This window comes from Anas acuta, chromosome 1 (assembly GCF_963932015.1).
Source record: "Anas acuta chromosome 1, bAnaAcu1.1, whole genome shotgun sequence".
Lineage (NCBI taxonomy): Eukaryota > Metazoa > Chordata > Aves > Anseriformes > Anatidae > Anas > Anas acuta.
In genome coordinates, this window is record NC_088979.1 from 143,258,583 (window position 1) to 143,279,404 (window position 20,822).

At 34.6% G+C, this 20,822-nt stretch overlaps 1 protein-coding gene across 1 annotated transcript in view; it reads right to left on the bottom strand.

Annotated features, from left to right (window-relative positions):
* Positions 1 to 404: 404 nt before the first annotated feature.
* Positions 405 to 20,822, bottom strand: part of SYT10 (synaptotagmin 10) — a 46,430-nt gene continuing 26,012 nt past the window's right edge. Inside the window, exons 4-7 of the mRNA XM_068662521.1 lie at positions 15,815 to 15,935; positions 15,291 to 15,462; positions 13,992 to 14,121; positions 405 to 12,864 (exon numbers count right to left, since the gene is read on the bottom strand). Coding sequence (XP_068518622.1) covers positions 12,793 to 12,864; positions 13,992 to 14,121; positions 15,291 to 15,462; positions 15,815 to 15,935 — 495 coding nt within the window. The 3' untranslated portion in view covers positions 405 to 12,792. The remainder of the gene's footprint in view (positions 12,865 to 13,991; positions 14,122 to 15,290; positions 15,463 to 15,814; positions 15,936 to 20,822) is intronic.

Below are 20,822 nucleotides of genomic sequence, written 5' to 3' on the forward strand. Positions count from 1 at the left end.
TAACTTCATTAGAAGAAAACATTTTGTAATGATACTTGGGTATAGGAAGTGTTTTCAATGTGAGGTCAAAAGGTTATAAAGACTGTTCCTCCTCTCTATGGAAATGAAAATGAAATAAAATTTTAGGTTTAGCATTGATCTTAAGGCATCAAGAATATGGAAATATACCTCAGGAGCACAATGAAATCTGGTATGGAAGACAGAGAGAAGAAATGGGAAGATGGTCTATGCATCTATTTAGCTACAGCTCCAAATGTAAACCAGATAGCGTTATTTTTTTCCAACATGGCTCAGTATTTTCTTGTAAATTGAAATGCAAAAAGCAACTTATAACCTACTGATTTGTGTTTTCTCTTGAACAGTTTGTTTCTCAAAAAAGACAAAGATAAGAATAGTTTTAACCACTTTATTTCTTTTTCAAAATACATATGAAACAATTAGAATAAAATTATTTCAATTGTGTTCTTTTTCTTTTATTTATTTTTTAAAATATAAAATTATCACAAACTGTACACTTCATAACATCTTTTGAGGTTTCATTGTTACGTATTTTTTTTCAGAACTGACAAATAAATTCACACTTTCTAGAGAATACATTGTAAAAATACTGAAATGTATTACAGCTCTTAAAGGCTAGTGCAAAAAAACCATTTACTATCAGTAGTACAATTATATGCTCTCAAGATTCACAAATGGCCATTTAGCGCATACAAAAAGCCAGTTACACGAGTCCAAAGTTTTCTTTTTCTTTATAACGCAGAAGCCAAGGATATTGACTTGAACAATGGCTAAGTATCAAATCACAGACTTCATTTAAAAAGTCACGTCATGAACACGAAATAAAGGGTACTACTAAAACAGTCGGGTATTTAATATTAGGTCTTGGTCAGCCAACACCACATAGCAAGAACAGACAAAATCTTAGAAGAACTCTGCAGTTCTTTGTAAGCTACATAGACTTGGCAACATTTCTGTTCTAATCAAAAGATTATTTTAAAGGTAGGGAGTTCTGTTAGAGTTTGGGCCAGATGGGGCCTAATCCAAACCCCATATTGTTACAGCAAAGATACTTATTCTGTTGGGCATTGTGCTGGGTGCTTTCTTTTTATATTTCAAAATATTTATTGTTTCAATATTAAGTATTTTTTAACATTTCCTGTGGCCAGGAACTCCAATTTAACTTCCTACCTTTTGAAGCATACATTCTGTAGAATGCCTTTTCCACAAATAAGCATATACTAGAAAAACATAATGATCTCTGCTGAAGGAAAGATGTGGCTAATTTCTGTATTCTACTTCCTCTGCTTCATTTCTCACAAGTAGCCCACTGAAGACGAGTGGTTTAAATCCAATGTGGACTACAAGATCATGAGAAGAAAGGAGAGGTTTTTGGGGACTCCCCTTGCAGTGGTTCAAAAGGCATCCTCCTCACATGCAGAGGAGCCATTGCTGCAGGCCTACTGTCTAAGATGGTGAGGACCGGGCAGAGCAGGATAATAAGGAAATGCAATTTGACTTTGCCCTCTCCCATCCTGACTAGTATAGCTATGCTGGCATGGAGGGTGTTGAGATGTGCTTTTAGTCTAAACTAAGATGAGCATCCAGTCTAGTCATGACTCCCTATGTTTGTCCATTCCTAGACAATGCAAAACCCCTGGGCAGATGCTCAGGTCAGGGTGCATGCCCAAGCTATGGTGATTTCAATGGGACTCAACTAGCAGCTCACATTTTAAAAACATTGCAAATAGTTTGCTGAACAAAGGCCCTCATTGTGATGTCTTACCACAAAGCGGAGAAAGCACACAAGTCAGAAGTGTGTCACCAAATCAGTATGCCAGCAGTGGCTGCTTGTAGGGTAGAGAACTAGCCATATCCTGTCCTTACACGTATATTTAAGTTGAATGTATCCTATTAAGATTACTCGTGGAAATACAGAAGAATAGGGAATGAAACTCATACTTGGAAGAAAATTAAACAAGAAACATCATGAAATATATATCTATACTTTCTCCTTTTCTTGAGAAATAATTTTCTATTTATTTAACAAAAGTAAATTTTGTTTAATATTTTTTTCCCATAGAAATATAGACTAAAAAGAATTCCTTTATCTGCAACATGACTATCTAAATATTATATATTAAAGATTTTTACCTATACAGACACCCTCTGAGCTTCAATAGCAAGATGGCATTACGTGGAAAACTGTAGGCCACTATTAAAAAGGAAAAATCCAGTAAAAATACACCTGACCTCTATGCCTGACTACAGAGGCTAGACATTTTTATCTACCAAATCAGGCAGCTGAGGCTCATATTTCTTACCAGTATTAGTAAAATTAGCATTTGCAACAGTAGTTCATACCCTAGGGACACACTGAAGACTTTTAGCATAATCTGAATTGTCAGCAAGCTGCAAATATCCATGGTGGATATAAGAGAATTCATTCTACTTGTCTTGAGACTCCTAACTCAGTTCACTTCTTAAGTTGCTATCATACAACATCACATACAAGCTAATGCAAAGCCAGCTGAAATCAATAGCAGTGTTTCTGCTTAATTTCAACAGTGGACTGGTCACTACATAATGCTGAGTTTCAGAATGAAATAACATATTTAAAAGACCTACAGAAAAATTTTGCTGGGCTGATTTAATGGTCTACTGCCATAACATTAAAAAAAAAAAATATTAATTAACACAAAAACAATTGCCATAGAAAATAGCAAGTGATAGACCTAAATGAAAGATGGGTTTGAAAGCATAGTACACTTGTACCTTGGAAATATAACGGAAATTAATAGATGTTGGTAGGCTTTCTTTATTAATACAAAATATACAAATGTGTGTTGTTGAAATTATGCATTAAGAGGCTGAAATAAATCACCTTCTTGTGCTATGTTATTTCAATAAATGTTAAAGCTACAGTAGATACATTTAACAATTTGTGGTTTTCTTGAGAAAGACCTGAAAAAGGGGTGAAGTATTCTAATGTTATTTTTAAAAAAGGGGGGAAAAAATCTCAAAATAAGCAAAATGTCTTTTTCTCAGCATCTTTATATTTTACTGCCATTAGTATTTTTTGCAAAAAGGCTTTAAGTTTTATTTTATTTTACTTTATTTTTTGCATCAATATTATTTTCAGTGCATGAGTAGATTGGAACTTAAGTACCACTTTTTGCCCTGCTAGAGATTAAATTGTGAAGTCTGGTTTTAAGAAAAGGTTTAACAACAGTACAAAAAAAAAAAAAAAAGGCATATATATATATAATGCCTTGAAATTCCTTAATTTGAATGAAATCTCTTTTCTCAGCATGGATTTCTCATTCTCATTATCAAGCCCTCTTTAGGTAGGACTGCTCATTCATTTCATGGGTTGCCCTGTTTCTGGAGGGCATGCAGAATCAGATCCAAGATTTTAGAGGTTAATCCTCAGAGCTTCTCTGAAACCTGTGACCTACAATTTTCTGTGTGCTACTGGCAAGTAGCTAAAGTGCAATAGTGCCAGGCTCCCTTTCAGAATAATACAGAAAAGGTCTAACTGTGCAGATTCAGTTGCTGGCTAAGATAAAGCTACAATTTGTCGTCAGTGATTTTGATTCTCTGGCCCAAATTTACCTTGGTAATTGGTAAGGAATGGTGTTTGGTGGACTGCAAAGTGAAAAGGTTGTAGGTTTAACTAAACGAATTAAGTTCTTGTCCTTCAGGGACAATTAAGATCATGAAACACACTGAAGGAAAGTTGAAAGGAATAAATGCAACATAGTATAAAGTGCCCTTTGGAGAGTCTAACAAATTTCCTTTTTTCATTTCCTGGGGTAGCCAAATCTCCATTCACATAAAGAAGACACACCCATCCACACATACCCTTTTGCCAAGAACAATTACAATTGGCAATTCTATGCTTTGTTCAGCTATGCAGTCCTTTCTCTCATAACTGTTATTATGCAATTAAGCCTCAGAAAAACATGGTGAGGGAGGTAATGGTCACGTATTGATCACAATGGTTTTCAGTAAGAGGCAGCCACTCCCAGGGTGAAGCAATCTAGTACACTCAGTACTGTGTGACAATTTAGGACAAAGGAATAAAAAATCATTATTCAGCTGAACCTGCGTGAGTAGGAAAAACAGGAGGAGACAGGATTTGTCTGGAACATCGGTTCGAGTACGCTATTCATACACAAAGATCTCTGGGATATTAACTGAGAAATACACCATAATTATGACTTCAGTTTTGTGAGTCATTGAGGAATTAGCACCTGCAACAGCCTAGTGACTCTTCTACCATTGTGTGACATAAGTCTAGCCCTGACTCAAAACCAAAACCAGTGCCTTGTGCCTCAGCAGCATTTTAAAGGTGTTGCCTGTTGGTTTTTAATTCATTTACTGATTGTCTGAAGCTTTGAAAATGTGAAGAGGTGGCATTATATAAAAATGATTTTTTCACCTATCAGAAACTTTTCAGTTTATTCCAGGTGCCAAGAGAAAGGAGGCCATTGCAGCACCTAGAAAGGAATGTGTCTGAGTGCACCTTGGTGTTTTTTTTTCAGCCTCAATTATGCTGCAAGAGATGGACCAGAAGGGGAGAATGTGTCTTGTACAACTACCAGCAACCTTTGCAGTGTAGCTCCTCTGGGATCAGGATCTGTAGGGTGGAGGACTATATTTATTTTAAGAATAGATCCAGAGTCTACAACATGGCTCCCATTGTAAACTTGCAGACAGCTTTGTAAAACACAAGGTAAGGGAATTACATCAAAAATCTCTCTTTTTTTTTCTTTTTTTCTGGAAGTGTGTGCTACATGTACATTTTTACTATGGAAAATGCTCTCAATTCACAGACTTTTGGTATTATCTACTTTTTTAAAAAAAAAAAAACAAACATTTTTTTTTTCTATAAAGCTCTTTACACGCTTAATAGGTTTTTCTCCCTCCTCTCCTCTCTTGTGCTCATGACTCAGATGTCACACAAGATTTAAATATCTTCTTGTTCATTACTCTTTACTTCTAATGCAATCATCAGTCTCAACTCACAACATATTGAACAAAACCCCTTCTCTCTCTTTTCTTGGAGACAGTATTTATATCAGCATATCTGCTTCACAAAACCTGCTAATAGCTCACAATCTCTCCTTCCCTGAAATTTACCTGCAAACTGTCCCAAAATGCAGGTTCCTTTTTGGTGGTCATGTCTAAAATGTCTGTTTGTTATGTTGACAAACATTTTTTGGAATATCTCTGATATTAGGGATTATGCAGGGATTATGTGGGAATTACACAAATAGGAATTCTGCACCTACAGAAAAAGACTGTTTAATAAAGAAAAGCACAGCCTTTCCTTTTAACTCTAAGAGGTCCCAAACTATCTGGTCTTAAATCCATACTATTATTTTACATCTTTTTTACTATTATCATCATTTATTTTTTTTTTTATACATGGATGCATGGACAGATTTCTTTTACTTCAAGTGTTTGAATTTCTTATGTATGCAAAAGTACCAAAATATTTTTAAAAAGTAATCTCTCCAAAACATGCTTGTATTTTGAGGGACGGTAAAATGCTGTATAAAGGCTATGTTGCTGTCATGAAAACATGTCGATGTCACTCTATTGATATGCCATGTGTAATAAATGAGTGGGAAACTTCTCTGTAAACTCTGAAGATGTCATGAAATAGATGTACCCCTATTTTTAACTTGGTCTATTTTCAGATCTCCTTTCCTGTCAGGCTTCCTGACTTCACCACTTCAGGGGAAAGTCAGGATTTCACAATTCTCACAATTATTCTGGGCTCTGGGACACTGTCTCTATAGTAACTATGCTAACCTGGACAGTCTGAATGGATTTGCAACTTTTCTTTTAGGAAGGCTCTGAATACTCCACTTAATTAAATATAGAATGTTATTTAACTATTTAAGCTTAAATATGTAAGCTTTAATATTTCAAAGAAATGGATTTGAAAATAATGGTCTATATGTGCATATCCACTCCATTAAAGCTTTTCCATCCATTAATGGGAGTTTAATCCAGCCTGATTTCTTTGTAAAATTTAGCAATGCTTTGCATTTTAGCCTGCTCAGACATAAATCTTGCCTGTTCTGAAACAGATCTCCTGATCTTTCCTATCTATATTTTTTTTTCCTTTGCCTGCTTGGACTATGATCAATTTAGGTGAGATGCATTTTTCAGACTGGCTGGGGCATCTGTCAAATCTTCTGGTCCACCAGGACAGATATTAACATTTTGAAAATCTCACGTTCTTCTAAGAGGCATGCCACTGACAAGCATTCTCTCCATATTCTTTTTCCCCCCTAATTTGAGACCAATAGACAAGTCAACATATTGTATTCATAAATTATTACAAAGATCCACTTTCATCACAACAGGTATCTGACTTCCTACAGATCCAGCTTTCAGAACACAGTAATGAATTATATATTAGAGAGTCTTTCTGTCTTCCCCACTAGATAGTGCTTAGAGAATCTTTATGTCTTCCCCACTAGATAGTGCTTTGGCATTCTGATAATCTATTTATCCTGTATTTACATTCATTAATTTTATTTTTCCAGTGTTGATAGTGAGGCTCTTCAACAGTGCTAAAACAGTTCACCACCATGAACTTATCACTATAGAGCACTCATGAACATGCTCTCTTGGATTACTAAGGCACCAAATTTTGTCCTTATTATCAAAGAAGAGAATAGTCCTCATGATGGTGCAGTTTGAATTGATTTTTTCTGTTTTGCAAATTTAACACGCTTTGTGATCTTTCAGAAGACTGAGTTCCATATAATGTAAGAGTCATGGTCTATAATGGAGTGGAAAAATTTTACTTAGAAATACCAGTGGCATTCTCTTCTTTGAGTCAATAAAGACTTTGAGTCAATAAAGACTCAAAGAGGTTTCCCAGCAACAGCAACACTGTAGAGGTGCTATCAGATAAAATATAAAATCACAGTCCTGAGCACTTACTATCATCAAGCATCCCCTAGCACTTAGCACAAAATTGAAGGTGTTAGTTCCATTTTCTGGCCAGATTCCCCTGTGATATTTAAATCGCACATGCAGCTTCATATTTTCTTAGGGCTCCAGCTCCTGGTTTGTTATGTGCTGTTACAAAACTGCTTATTTCCAACCAGGACTAAGGAAAAGGGGAATTGTGTATGAGGCATTAATTCATTTGGGTTAGTAAACAAAAGACAGTTTTGAAGTTAAAATATTTGCCTTGGATACAGCAAATGACTCTGATAAGGACCTCAATTAATTCTTACACTTAATGCTAACTTTTCGTCGGGTACCTCCCTCTTTCTTCCTGCTTTACAGTACATAATGAAAAGATAAGTGATATAAATATTGGGATGACCATCAGTTTTGAAGGGAAGCTTTTCATTTTAGAACATTTACAGCTGAACTGACTAGCTGTGCATCTGTTGCCACATTTTCCTTTGTCTTTCTCAGCTCTGCAGTCTGCTCTCTGGCACAATCTATTTTCTGACACCAGAGAGCTCGGTTTAGACTGACAAGCCTCAGAAGACAAGTGAAAGTGAATTTTGAGCAAAGGCTTAAACTGAGTCTCAGCAGTGCTGTGAATGAGAGAGAACATTTTCCATCAAAACTTGCATTAATATTCCTGTCATATATACTGTATGTTATCTGTATTTTGGATGGTCTGACAGATATTGTATGAGATTTGCCTAAAAGTTACCTCACTGTCTAATTAACACTTAGACCATATTTTAACACCTACAGTTTTTTCATATTTCTAGAAATAGTCATATGAACTTTTTAGATCAAAGAACCTCAGCACAGATTTGTCCAGTATTTTTCATGAATTGAAATCTATTCTGATAAGGTGGGGGTGTTTTGTTTTAATAGAAATGCTAAACAATAATGATTGATGATATATACATTTTGCAAGTGCAAATACTTGTATGTGCAAATCTAAGCTTTTGTATTCTCTATTAAAAAACATTTTCAAATTTTGCAGGCACATTTATGGATCTCTGAAAAAAATATTTTCAGCAGGAGAAGAATTCTATCACGGAGTTCTAAAATAGTTACTCACTAAAATAGTTACTTTAAAATTTTTACACATTTAAAAATATAGTCAAATGATTTCAGAAACTGATGTATAAAGCTTTTAAGATCATTAATCAAATTAATTGATAATGTGACAAAAAGTTAATACATATAAAAGTTTATTGGATATAATCACTTAATTTATTAAAAAATGTAGCAAAAATAATCTGGGAACCAAAGAATCATGCATGTGTTGTGCGTGTTAAAATCTTTCAAAAGGATTAAATAGAAGTGAATAAAAAAACCTGAAAATTAGGAGAAATGGTTAGATTGAATAAGTGGTTTTTGGAAACTTAATTTTCTTAATATTGCTCCAAAAATGTATCGATAGAAAAATGATAGGAAGTAATTGCTTTTTCTCTTTGGAAAAAATAAACAAAAGCAAAAACAAACAAACAAAAAACAATGAAAACATTTCATGCTTGCTCAAAATTTTCTTCAAAAATGTTGAATAAAGTTGTGATTCATTAAAAAAAATATGTAAAAATATTAAGTCAATTTTTTTCCATATATTGAAAAGGAAGTGTTGCAGGGGAGATTTTGTCCTGATTCTCTCATTTTGTCTCATTGATTCTGGACACTTTCTTTGTCCTTGGCCAATATATATATCCCTGAGATACATATATTGCCCTCATTGCTTTCTGGGAGCCAAAAACCATACAGTATCATTGATTCCATAAACTTCCAGGTATCATAAGGGACTGTGGAACATGGAAGTTACTTCCCTGACAGTTTTTCATAGAATGAAAATGAGAGATTTAGCTATCCTATACCTCACAGGTTTCATATTACTGCATTTTAAGAAAGAAGTCATCTTTTAGCAGCACAGACAAAAGTAAGGGTCAAGTCTGCTGCTTGAACAGAAACCCAATATAGAAAAAAGATGGCGGGAAAAGAGATAGTAACTTGAGTAACTTGTTGAGAGAGTGCGGGGAAGGCCCATACCATCAGATGGATACAATAAAGCCATCCAAAGTTGAGTTCATAGAGTACAATATATGACCTACACCTTACTGAATATCTGCTAACCTATGCTACTGTCTGCAGTATCACTGGAATCCTAAATCTACCTGTGTTTTAGGGTCCTACTTAACATTTTGCATAGACCTAATAACAATTTTATGGTTGCTCAGAGCAAATCTAATGGTCCCTGAAAACTTATTTAAAGTGAGAAAGGGAAGCAGTTGTTTGAAAACAATATTTACCCAAAAGACCAGAATGGCTCATTAGATACATTTGTATGTGGGCTTTTTTCACTTTACAGTGCATTATTGAAAATAAATGTAAAATTTAACAGCTCCCCTGAAACCACTTAATCCATCATGTACTTTCTCTGTACAGATCTGTGGTTTACTGTTGTGAAAGTACAAAAAAGCTCTGCAGTGCAAAATACAATTCTTATTAAGTACAATTACTGTTTCCAGCAAAACATTTCAATAAAAATAACTCAGGCTTGTGAGTTAGCTTCAGGAATGTGAGTTCTTAAAACTCTTGTAAAATTGCTACAATATATTTTACACCATTTTCCAGATCTGATTTCTCTCAAATTAGGCTAATGTTTGTGATATGACAGAAATGTGGATAAACAACAAATAAATATTCAGTATGGAAGCAGAAAATTTACAACTATTCTGCAAATAAAAACATTTTACATATCTTAATAAAGAGATTCATAAAGCAACATATTAATTGACAAACTGTGCTAAGTTTTTACTTAAAGGTACATCTGTGAGTTCACTCATAGAGTAATGTGTGAACCAGGCTCCAAAACCAATGGACAGGTTAACTAAATAAATACCCTGTCTCATGAGATAGTGAAGCAAAAATGAAACATTATAACCTTCTGCATTAATTCTATTAATCTCTGAAAAGGGATTAATAAGAATTAACCAGGTGATAATTTTTGAAATTAGATGTCCTGATAATGTTGCAGCCTGATTTTTCATATACGCAGAGCACCCATAAATCAAGTTTAGACACAGAAGTCATTTGCTATTATTATTAACAATACAAAACAAAACCAAAAACAAACAAACAAACAAACAAAAAGGAAAGAAAAAACAACCACCAACCTCCTCCCCCCCCCCCAAACAGGAGCATAACTAACGTAACAACAACAACAGAATCAGCAACAGGGCACATAGTGAGCTATTATTCCTTTGGCGTCTGACAACAATTTAAGGAAATGACTGTTGAAATATCATACTACTTATGATGAATCGTACTCATAGAGGACAATGAAAAAGTTAAAAAGATGTTGCTCATTGCTGAACAGTTATGCTACATTTGATTGTGAAATTGTTAACTTTTTGGATATTAGGTGCAAAAAAGTGCAAAGAATATTTAGTCAACTGTTACAGTACCACATTACAAAAAGTATTTTCTAGGCCACAAAGGCCACTGCTGATATAATTTATATTAAGATACATGTATACACAAAATAGTTTTTCTATATCAACATATATATTTATGTACGAATAAGAACTGTGAGAATGATCTAGGCCACAAAATCTCATGATGATGATATTAGGAGAAAAAAATAACAACAAAACAGAAAGGAGATCATGTTCTCCAGTTTAAAATATTAGTCACCTGGAGCAAATGGAGGAATGAATTCTGCAAGGTTGTTCTGTAGTTATGGTGATGAAAATACAATCTTAATCAAGGAGGATCAGTATTCAGCATTACCAACTGTCTCTGGGAAATCTATTACTGTCTAGAAACCATGAAAAGCAACCTGGAACAGACATTCAAAAACTCGGGTTGGAGCCTTTTTTTGTTATTATGTTATTATTATTATTATGCAAAGAATGCCTGAAAGCTTTATTTACTCCTTTTTTTTTTTTTTTTTTTTTTTTTTTTTTCCTTAGAAACACCGGTAATGTTAAGACCAGCCTTCCCAGCTTTCTCAGAGCAGTCAAGACACTTCAGAGTATAACTGACTGACTGTCTGACTGTTACAGGAGGAGCTGGATCTTTATTAATGTTTTCTGTGTCAACCAGGCCAAACTAACCAACTCCAAATGGTTCTTTCGAAGTCTAAGACCCCCTTTCCATTCAAAGCTAGATTAATTCCCATATTTTTTTTCCATTATCATAAGATAATCTTCTATTTTTCTCATGTATGACACTTCTGTAGAAAAAACATTTTGGAAAATACTATCTTCACGTTTCATATGTTATAAAGATACAAAAAGAGCCACCAACCCAATTTTTTCTAGTTGCAATTCAGCTTTCAAAATCTCAGTCCCAATCATTCAGTCTTTTCTGTGCTCTTCATAGAAAACAAAAATAAAAAAAAAAAAAGAAGGAAGAAAAAGTATCTGATTGAGATAATCTGTATTAGGAAGAGTTAAATCCAGAAAATAACATGCACTTCTCTTCCATTTTTTAAATTACCTTCTTTCAGGCAATATATATATATTTTGTATTTGCTCTCACTTTGTATTCTATTTAATAAGTTTACTAGTTTATAAAATTGTTACATTTTATTTTTTCCCATATATATTGACACAAAACATATTTCAAATTCATATTAGACATCTAATTTGAGGCATCCAACCAGCATCAGAAACTATCCTACATGAGCTATGCACTCAGTCAAAATAATCTCAAACAAATACTAAGTCAAGAATCGGAAAAATGTTTTGTGTAACTGAAAAATTTGATCAAGTTTTTGAATACTAAAATTCATTAAATAAATTCTTCTATTTCAGAGCATTCTCTTATCTCCGGTTTGGCCTGAATAAAGGCTGAAAAGGACTGCATGATGCCCACAGAAAACAGGCTTTACTGAAGGGGCTAGATGCACCTCATAATGAGACACCTACTACATCTCTGTGGAGCTATATCAACCTCCACACAGCTTCTTGTAGACACATTTGCTGTCCACAGTGATAGTTCAGTGCCATGCAGACATCTGAGCTAGCTCTTCATCAGCCTGTGGGTAGCTGAAGCAAAATAGCTGCCAAGCACAGCTGCTTGCCTGGGCGCACATGCCTAGTGGTTATGACAGACAGGTTTCCTGTAGGTGCAGTGGGCATCCTAATTGCTGGAAAGTTATAACTGCATAGATACAGTTGTGTGACCTCTTCCTTAAAGGCTGAACTAAAACCCAGTGAAACCAGTAGGGTCCTACTCTGTAAACTTGGCTTCAGTGGGTTTTTGATCAGCCCTCTTTCCCTGCACAATGAACGAACTAGTTTTCCATACAGTAAAAAAGTGACAGTAGGTTTTTGTTGATATTATTTGCTTTTTCTCATGCAATATTCAGCTTGAAGTGTTTAGAACTCATACAGGATTTAGTGCAATTTAGAGATTTAATACAATAGCCATATATGACTTGCTTATCCTCAAAAGAACTAAGCATTATGATATTCAATGGTTTTGAATTGCTTAAGGATTTTTTTTTTTTCTGATTTCTTTGTCTATGCAAAGATACAGGTCATATAAAAACCATACTTGGATATGACACTGGATATATGCCAGAGAAAACAGGTGAATGAATTTTTATGAAGAAAGATTATATTCAGCTCAAGTCAATTTCACTCATAAGATAAGAAATTATTATAAACTGTAATATAAGACAGAATAGGAAAAATGTGTTTTAATACAAAAATATGGATACAGTTCGTCAGCAGAAGCCAAACCTTCTGTTCGTGTAGATGTGAGCTACATAGGAGCGTTGTACATTGAACATGATGAATCCACTCTTGTTCCCTAGGGTGTAAGCGGTGGTTTTGGTGATGAACAGGATCCCTGGCTGTCAAAACTGGTTGCTCGACCAGGTAACTGCGAGAAAAATGTTAATATAATAAATGTCATTAATATGTCCCTGACTCACACTCATTTCAGAGGATGAGAGAATACCTCAAAGAAGAACCTGAGTCACAACCAGACCCTTTCTGGATCAAACTCTTAATCAGTACTGATAATGGTAAGAAAATTCCTAAAGTGACATCATAAAAATCTCTGACTCTTTCCACAGGAGTAGGTTTAACCACCCAGGGTACCTCCTTCTTCAAACATAAGTAATTCAGAGAAAGCAAGAAACCACTCAAAAGAGGCTTCAGTTTTGCACTGATCTTTTTCAGATGTTATACGGAGGCCTTGTTGCTGGTTGTCTTTTTTTTTTGTTTGTTTGTTTGTTTGCTTCTATCTATTACTGAAGATGCTGTGCAGCCATGTGCTAAATGATCGAGAAGTCAAATGGACCATGTTGCTTTGGACAGCAGCTCATTTTTCTACAGAGATTGATTTAGGGGAGGGCAGAAAGTGTGTCCTCTGTGTCCAAAAGTAGGATCCACTGTTTCTTGAGACTTCAGTACGAATCTTTTCAAACCCAAAGCTAATGAGAATTATATATAAAGAAAATCCATAAAATGTGGCCATAGCAGGCGGAAGAGGTAGTCTAAGCCCAGGGATTTGTAGGTATGCATTGCACCCATGCATGCAAATAAGCTTCCAATCAGTGTCTGCTTGAGCAACTCTGGAGGTAGCTGCTGGTATGTTGCCTCAACTTAGCACAATTAGAAGGCCAGTTTCAGGTTAATGTTTTGGCAACATAACTATTAATGTTAAATATTTTTGAATAGGAAATGATTGCTTTTGAAATGGTTGCAAATGATTTCTTATAAGTGGATGTAAGCTCCTTAATTGTTGGTATTTTAAATGTTTTAATATTACAATGCTCTATTATGCCGTATCATCATGAAAACTTTTGAAATGGAAAATTTAAATAAAGAGTAAACCCATGAAACTAGATTTAGATTGAGGTAACAATATTATAGCTGCTTGATAGATGGTCAGTGACTCCCGTGTTGCACTGAGTTTAATGATTCTCGGAAGCACATACATGTTAGAGAGAAAATAACACAAAACATTTAAAATACTGAGGAAAGAATTGTGTTACTTCTTACCTCTACCAGTGGATGCCAGTGAGTTATTGGTTTGCGTGGGTAAGCCAACATTTCATTCCAATGATCTCTTCCAAGCCCTTCAGCATCAATTCCTGTCCGACATACCCCAATGACCTCATTGTGCCCTACTCTGGGAAACGTAGAGACAGATATTTTTTTTTAAATAAAAATAGTTTTAATAAAATCTGATGTATAATTCAATTTACTAGTTTAATGCAGCACAGAATGCATGCCCAAGGTTCTCCCATTATTTATTACAGATATTAGTTTTAGTGGTAATATAGTAGTACAAAGTTCTGTAATGGCAGCATCAAAAACCTCCAGCCACTACCAGAGTGCTTCTAGAAGCCATAAAAATAGCAATGAAGACTTAACCTTTGCCATAAAAAGGTTACAGCCCAAAAGACACAAAGACAGAAAAGAACCATATTACACCAAATGATCTAGAAGGAAAGCATATTTAAATTTTGTTGCTGAAGAAGGTGAAAGAATAAATTTTCTGCTCCAGGGAATAAATTTCCTGTTCCAAATGCTTCAGACATAATTTCACACTACATTTCCTAACTCTAACAGTTGTGGTAATTGGAACTTCAGCCAAAAATGAGAAAGACAAGGGGTGTAACCATAACAGGCTATACCTTAATATTTCTACATGCCTGCTGAGGGAATCCAGAAGGTCATTTTTTGCACCTCGCTTATAGATGCCTTAGAATAACGTTTCCTACTTTCCTCAGGCCTGCAGGCTTGGCTCAGACATGATGCTGTCAATCATTGTCTAATTTAACCTGCAGTCTTAGTGCTACTCTAAGCATCAGTCTCTTCAGTTCTCAGTGAGGTTACAGATTTGTTGAGGCTTGGAAACATTATCAATGAGGGCTGAACCCAAAGGTTACAAAGCTTCTTTATTGCATCAACCAAATAATTAATTATGAATTATTATACCTTAATTCAATGAGACAATTAAGCACCTAATTCTTCCATTCTCTTTTAAACTAGAAGACACACTTGACAGACTTTTTGCATAGTCCAGCCACCAGACGGGGACAGAAATGCCAATGTTAGTGGCAGGTAAGGAGACTGAGACATTTCTTCCTCATCACAGTTATTTATGACAAAAATAAAATGAACTGAGCTTTAAAAGTTGAGGAAGCTTTAAACTGCTCCAGGAAAAGGTCTGAAGGCTTTGTCTTTTGTGATACTGAAGCTACCTGTATGTTCAGAGAGGTAGAAATTGGTTGCTTGCAATGATCAGATACAGTCTCACTGAAGATTAATGTTCAGAGAGCAAACTATGCTTACCGATCATAGTCCATCACTGCAATGGAGAGGCTGACCTGGTCCACATTCTCTGGAGGGATATCAAAGATGATGGCCTCGTTATAAACTGGATTGAGTGTGTTCTTCTTCGTGGTTGTTTTCCGCTTTTTCAGTCTTCGACCCTCACACATTAGTGACACTTTGACATACGGATCTGAGTAGCAAATAATCAGTTGTGTGCACTTGGACTCAAAGTCATTCAAACATGTTAAGCAGTTTTTTTGTAGGTATGTCATATTGGTAAGACATATAAATACAAACATTTTATGACCTTGGGAAACTATGTTTTCAATATGCTGTCAATGCAATGGAAAGGTATAGGCTTCTGAATAAATGTACTAAATGTCATACCAGAGATAGCAAGTAGATCTGTACAGAAGCAATACCCACTATCTTACTGCTTCCTTTCACAACCATGTTAAACATACACATACAAAAAAAGAGTTGCTATTAATCCACTTTTTGAATAGACTCGACCTTGTTATTTAAAAAAGAAGTAGATTCACCTGATGAGCCAGTTATATCCATTGCTTTGAGATTTCTACATTTGATGACTGTTAATGTCATTCTCCCAGCAGTAGGCAAATAACAAAGGGAAAACATGATCTCACCCAAATCTATGCTTTCCTGAAAAAGAAAAATAATAATCAATTATCTGACTATAAGGCCAACAATAAATGCAAAATTCAGATCATGCAAAATTTTAGAAATACTTTTACATTCACAGAGACTTCTTTTTGCAGCTTCAGATGCATTCAAAGAGATTGTAAACAAGAATATTCAGAAATTACTTCTACAAAATATGGAAAGAGTAACAATAGGATAATATTTTAGTGACAGGATCTGGAATTGCCAAACTGAGAATTTAAATCAAAAACATGGTCAAAATTTTCTTGATGTCTGATACATTTGTGTTGAATTCACATTGGAAAAGGTGATGAATGTAGAATGTTAAGACCTGCTCTTGAAAAGACTCTGATTCCATCATCCCCAGTAGAAAGAAATCAAGTGGTATATTTAAATGACACACATTTCCTTGCAGTTTAGGCACTGAAATGTAGGAGTTTTATCTGTGCACATATGTATGCACATGAAAAGTTCATCCTCAGAGATTTGAAGAAATGAAAGCACTTGTAAATGTTGCCAACCTTATTGCTTTTATTGTGTTTTGGGGGTTCTGTTCCAGAAGAAAAGCAAAGCAAAAGAGTAACACCTCTAACTTTCCTGTCTAAGGGATAACTTCAAGGAGGATGGTATACTAGAAAAGATGGATAAGGTATATAGGGATCTTAAAACTCACAGAAAGATAATTTCTTTGTTGAGACCATGTGCTGCAAATTCAAACAAAATGATGTTGCTATACAGTTCATATGCTACAACATTTGAGGAATGTGATCTAAAGAAGAGAGGTTCCATCAATTCCTGTTTTTTCTCTCATGAGGAGAATATGTGATTTCTTTAATACCACACAAGATTAGTTGTTGAGATATCACTTATGTTCCAGATTGTTTCTGTTCTTTTAAGATTTTAAATACCTCTCCAAAAATCCAACACACAAACAAACAACAACAACAACTAACAACAACAAAAACATATTAAGAACAATTTAGAATTTTTAAATGAAAGTTTTTAAGGAACTTGTAAGGTAGTCAGTTTAGTAAGGCAGCAATTCTCAATCTTCATCTCAAAAGACTATTTTGACATTACTAAAAAGCCTATTTTTTAATATTCCAGCTTCAAAATCTGTCAAACCTGCAACTACTCTTAGTGTGAATTTGAGAAGTACTGGATTTATGGTACAGCTGTTCTAGCATCAGAACACAAGTGTGATATATGCTAAAATAATTGTTGTGTGTATGACAAATATGTTGCTCATAGTTATGAGACAGAGTGGGACTTCTTCACATATTTCTGCTGCTTACTGGAAATATTTTATAATCTTATTTTTTGTTAATGCTTTATCTAAATTGAAGTAGGTACTTTAGATCTTTCTTGATGAACTTAACCAAGTGCCTCTTTTATTATTTTATTTTATTTTATTTTATTTCCTGCCTTGCAGACTCTAGCTTAAAGAATGTAGGTTTAGAATATCTTTAAATTCTCTGCTGTACTGTTAAAAAAATATAGGCTTTTGGCTGGTTGGTTCACATGTTCAGTCATTTTACTGGGTTTCTGTTTTGAGAATTAATAGATTGGTATATATATTAACATGCTATGAGGGGAAATTTCATACATGTTAAGATTTCTCAGAATTTCAAAATGATTTAGCTCATTCAGTTTACATTGGATGAACAGGCATTTGGCATTCCCTTTGCCCAACCCCTTACTTTGCCACACACAATGAAGAATTTGTGCCACAGAATACACAAACAGAAAATGAACAAATTTACTTTCCTATTTCAGAAAATATAAATAGAACTTGAACAAATGAAGTGTAATTCTTTTCATTCATTTATTGAAGTGGTAGATGTCCTCTCTTATACTTTGCAGTTTTGTCACATCTGAAATCTGTTTTAAACACAGCTTCTATTTGCTTTCTGAAACACATTGCTTTCTGAATTCAGAATCTGATCATTGATCCTCATATGTGTGTACGAAATACATTTCACTCTTTTGTTATAGAAGTAAACACAGTTGCCCCACATCTAGCACTTCAAAGTGTGAGTTCTGTGTTGAGAGAGGTGATGAAGATAGATTGTATCATAGAGCATAGTGGGCAGAACATGAAAAAGACTAAGGGATATAAATTCTTCTTTCAGAGACATGATTTGTGTAGGTGAATAGAGAAAAAGTCTTTCCCCCCAAGAGGTGTGTATGAATTTGAGTCTTCTATTATCTCTTTCTGGAGAGAAATTATATACACTCAAAAGTTTGGGTGAGCTGAAATTATAAACAAGAACACAGACAGCGCTATTTAACGTGACTTAAATGCTTTTAAAAAAACATTGCTCAAAATACTTTCAAAACTCTTTATGATTGTTACCTCACCTTAGTTTTCTGCAAACCTGTGAAAACCTCAGTGCTTAATGGCAACAATTTGAGGCTTATGCTTGGTCCTTTTTCTTTCCTGTCTAATCCCCATGCGCTGAAATTGTATTGAATATGAGCTTGGAAAATCCCTTGCAATCAAACCCAGTGTGTTTGACCATGAAATGAAAAAGAAAGATGCCTTAATGCAAAAATAACAATTAGACAATGAATGAGGGGGATGTTTTCACTCCACACAACAGGCTGTTCACTGAGGTTACCAGAGCTTGGTAATCTGTGTTCTGGTACTCCTCAGTTTGAAGCAAAAAGTTATGGGTTGGAAAAATTGTCTTTACCATTCCAGTATTTATGCAGGAATCTTCTGACACCTATGACCTATGCTTAGAGAAAAAGTGGCTCGTGTTGCCCTGAAATGCCTAATTTTCACACTGTGGAACAACTCATGTTGCTCTATGCATTTCTACAATAGATAAATTATTCAGTAGAATAGAATACATATTACTTCAGATAAACATAATCTATGTCAAAGACATTTATGAGCATCTCATTGTAAGATCAAAGGGCTAGAAATAAAATTTGTAGTTACCCTACAGTAGGCAGTAGACACCATGTAACTTACCTCCTTCTGAAGTTCTTTTGAAGAATTGAGGATAAAATTATTCACATATAAATAAATACTGTCAGAGGCTGGGTATCACATAAAATGGCTGGGTCATCACCAGCTTTGTTTTCTATTTTTCTTAACTTGTATGTTAGTGGTTCATATATTTGGAGATGAAAACACAGATTCAGACTTAGATAATGAACAAAGTAAAACTCCGCATTTAAGCTTTTCAAGAAAGTCTGTCTACTGCCCTGATTATCATGAGTAACATTTTTAAACACCCTAGGTGCTTAAGTATTATTGATTTTAATTGAGATTTAAAAATAGGATTTAAATTACTTCAGAATCCCAGCGCTTTAGAAAATTCATATTTCTCTCATTTTATAATACACTTGATAAATAAGTTCACACAACTCATTTGACAGGAACCCTTCAGTACAAGCAAATCTATGGAAGCCAAGGCATCACCACATCAATAACTATGTCTGCACTGCATTCCACTTCAAACAAAGCACAATTCAGAAAACATGAACCTGGAACCAGAGGCTGCCTCTCACACACTTTTTAAACTATCCTTCATATTATATTGCATGTACTATATATTCACATATAACTTTTGTTAGAGTACTTGTGCATTACTTAGGTAACTCTCATGAAATATTCTTCCTTTCCTTTGCCTGTTTTGATTTTTTTTTCTTCTTAAATTAATCTTAGATTTCAATTAACAGCCAACGTTACAGTTGCTTATAATGATCCAAACAACAACAAAAAACAAACAAACAATCAAAAAAAAAACACACTAGCATAGCTGCACTAAGACAAAAATAAGCATTTGTTTGTAATGTCTCTCTCTTCTTCATTTATTTCCCTTTTGTGTACACAAGGCATCATACAGAACTAAGGAACTGGAACGGTGGTAAGTGCTATACCAGCTTCAGTTATTTTTATGGTCCCCAATCTACTTCACTGTCCAATTCATTTTTCTGGTACAGCAACACTAGAACAAAATAAAACAGAGAAAACACAGACTTCAAATGTGTATGTCAGCTACTGAGATGAATTTGATTTTTTTTTTTAGCTATAGAACACAGATTCTTTGAATAGTGTAATTCTTATCCCACACAAGAAACCAAACCTAAATGGATACACTAATCAGTTGCCAAGGATCTGTATGCATATGTTGCTCTATGGGGTTTTGGGATATCAGTCCAGGGGTTGGCAAAGTCAGACCAAAAAATACTTTCTTTTTTTTTTTTTTTTTTTTTTTTTAAATCAAACTTACTGGAGAGCAGTGGTCTCACCTTCACACTTAATCCTGTAGAGGCAGTAGCAGCATTTCTATGGAAATGCTCCATGTTCACAATATGGATAAACAGTGGAGGGGTGTAAGAGTTTTGAAGCCCTTGAATTGGAACATAAATTAGTTTGATCAAGTTTTTAGAACTATTGTTGCTGGAGAAAGTTTTCCTGTTTCTCACTCTGATTAATGTTTCCAGTTGCCATTGAATTCAATCAGAGAGAACTTTCAGCTAAGAATATCTGCAAATTCAGTGAGGAAGTTAGTAAGACAACCTTTAACATTCAAGGAAGTTTCTTCTCATATATCACCACCCATAATTCTGAACTGAATGGGAAAAAATATTTACTGATTAAGTTGAAAGTGAGATAACTCGTACAGTGTTCCTCCAAGATCTTTGCTGGTTTCATGTGCTAGCAGGAGAGAAAAGTTGACAGAGAGCTGATACATGAAATACAGTGTAATTTTTGCATCAAATTTTGAAGGGAAATTTACTCTAGCCATTTGTTTAACTGATGTTTGTTTTGTGCCTTTCCCTTTTTCAAGTTTTGCAATTTAAATAAAATCTTAAAACAACTCAGTGATCTATGTAAATGTTACTGGAACTCAAAATATTTTATACTTT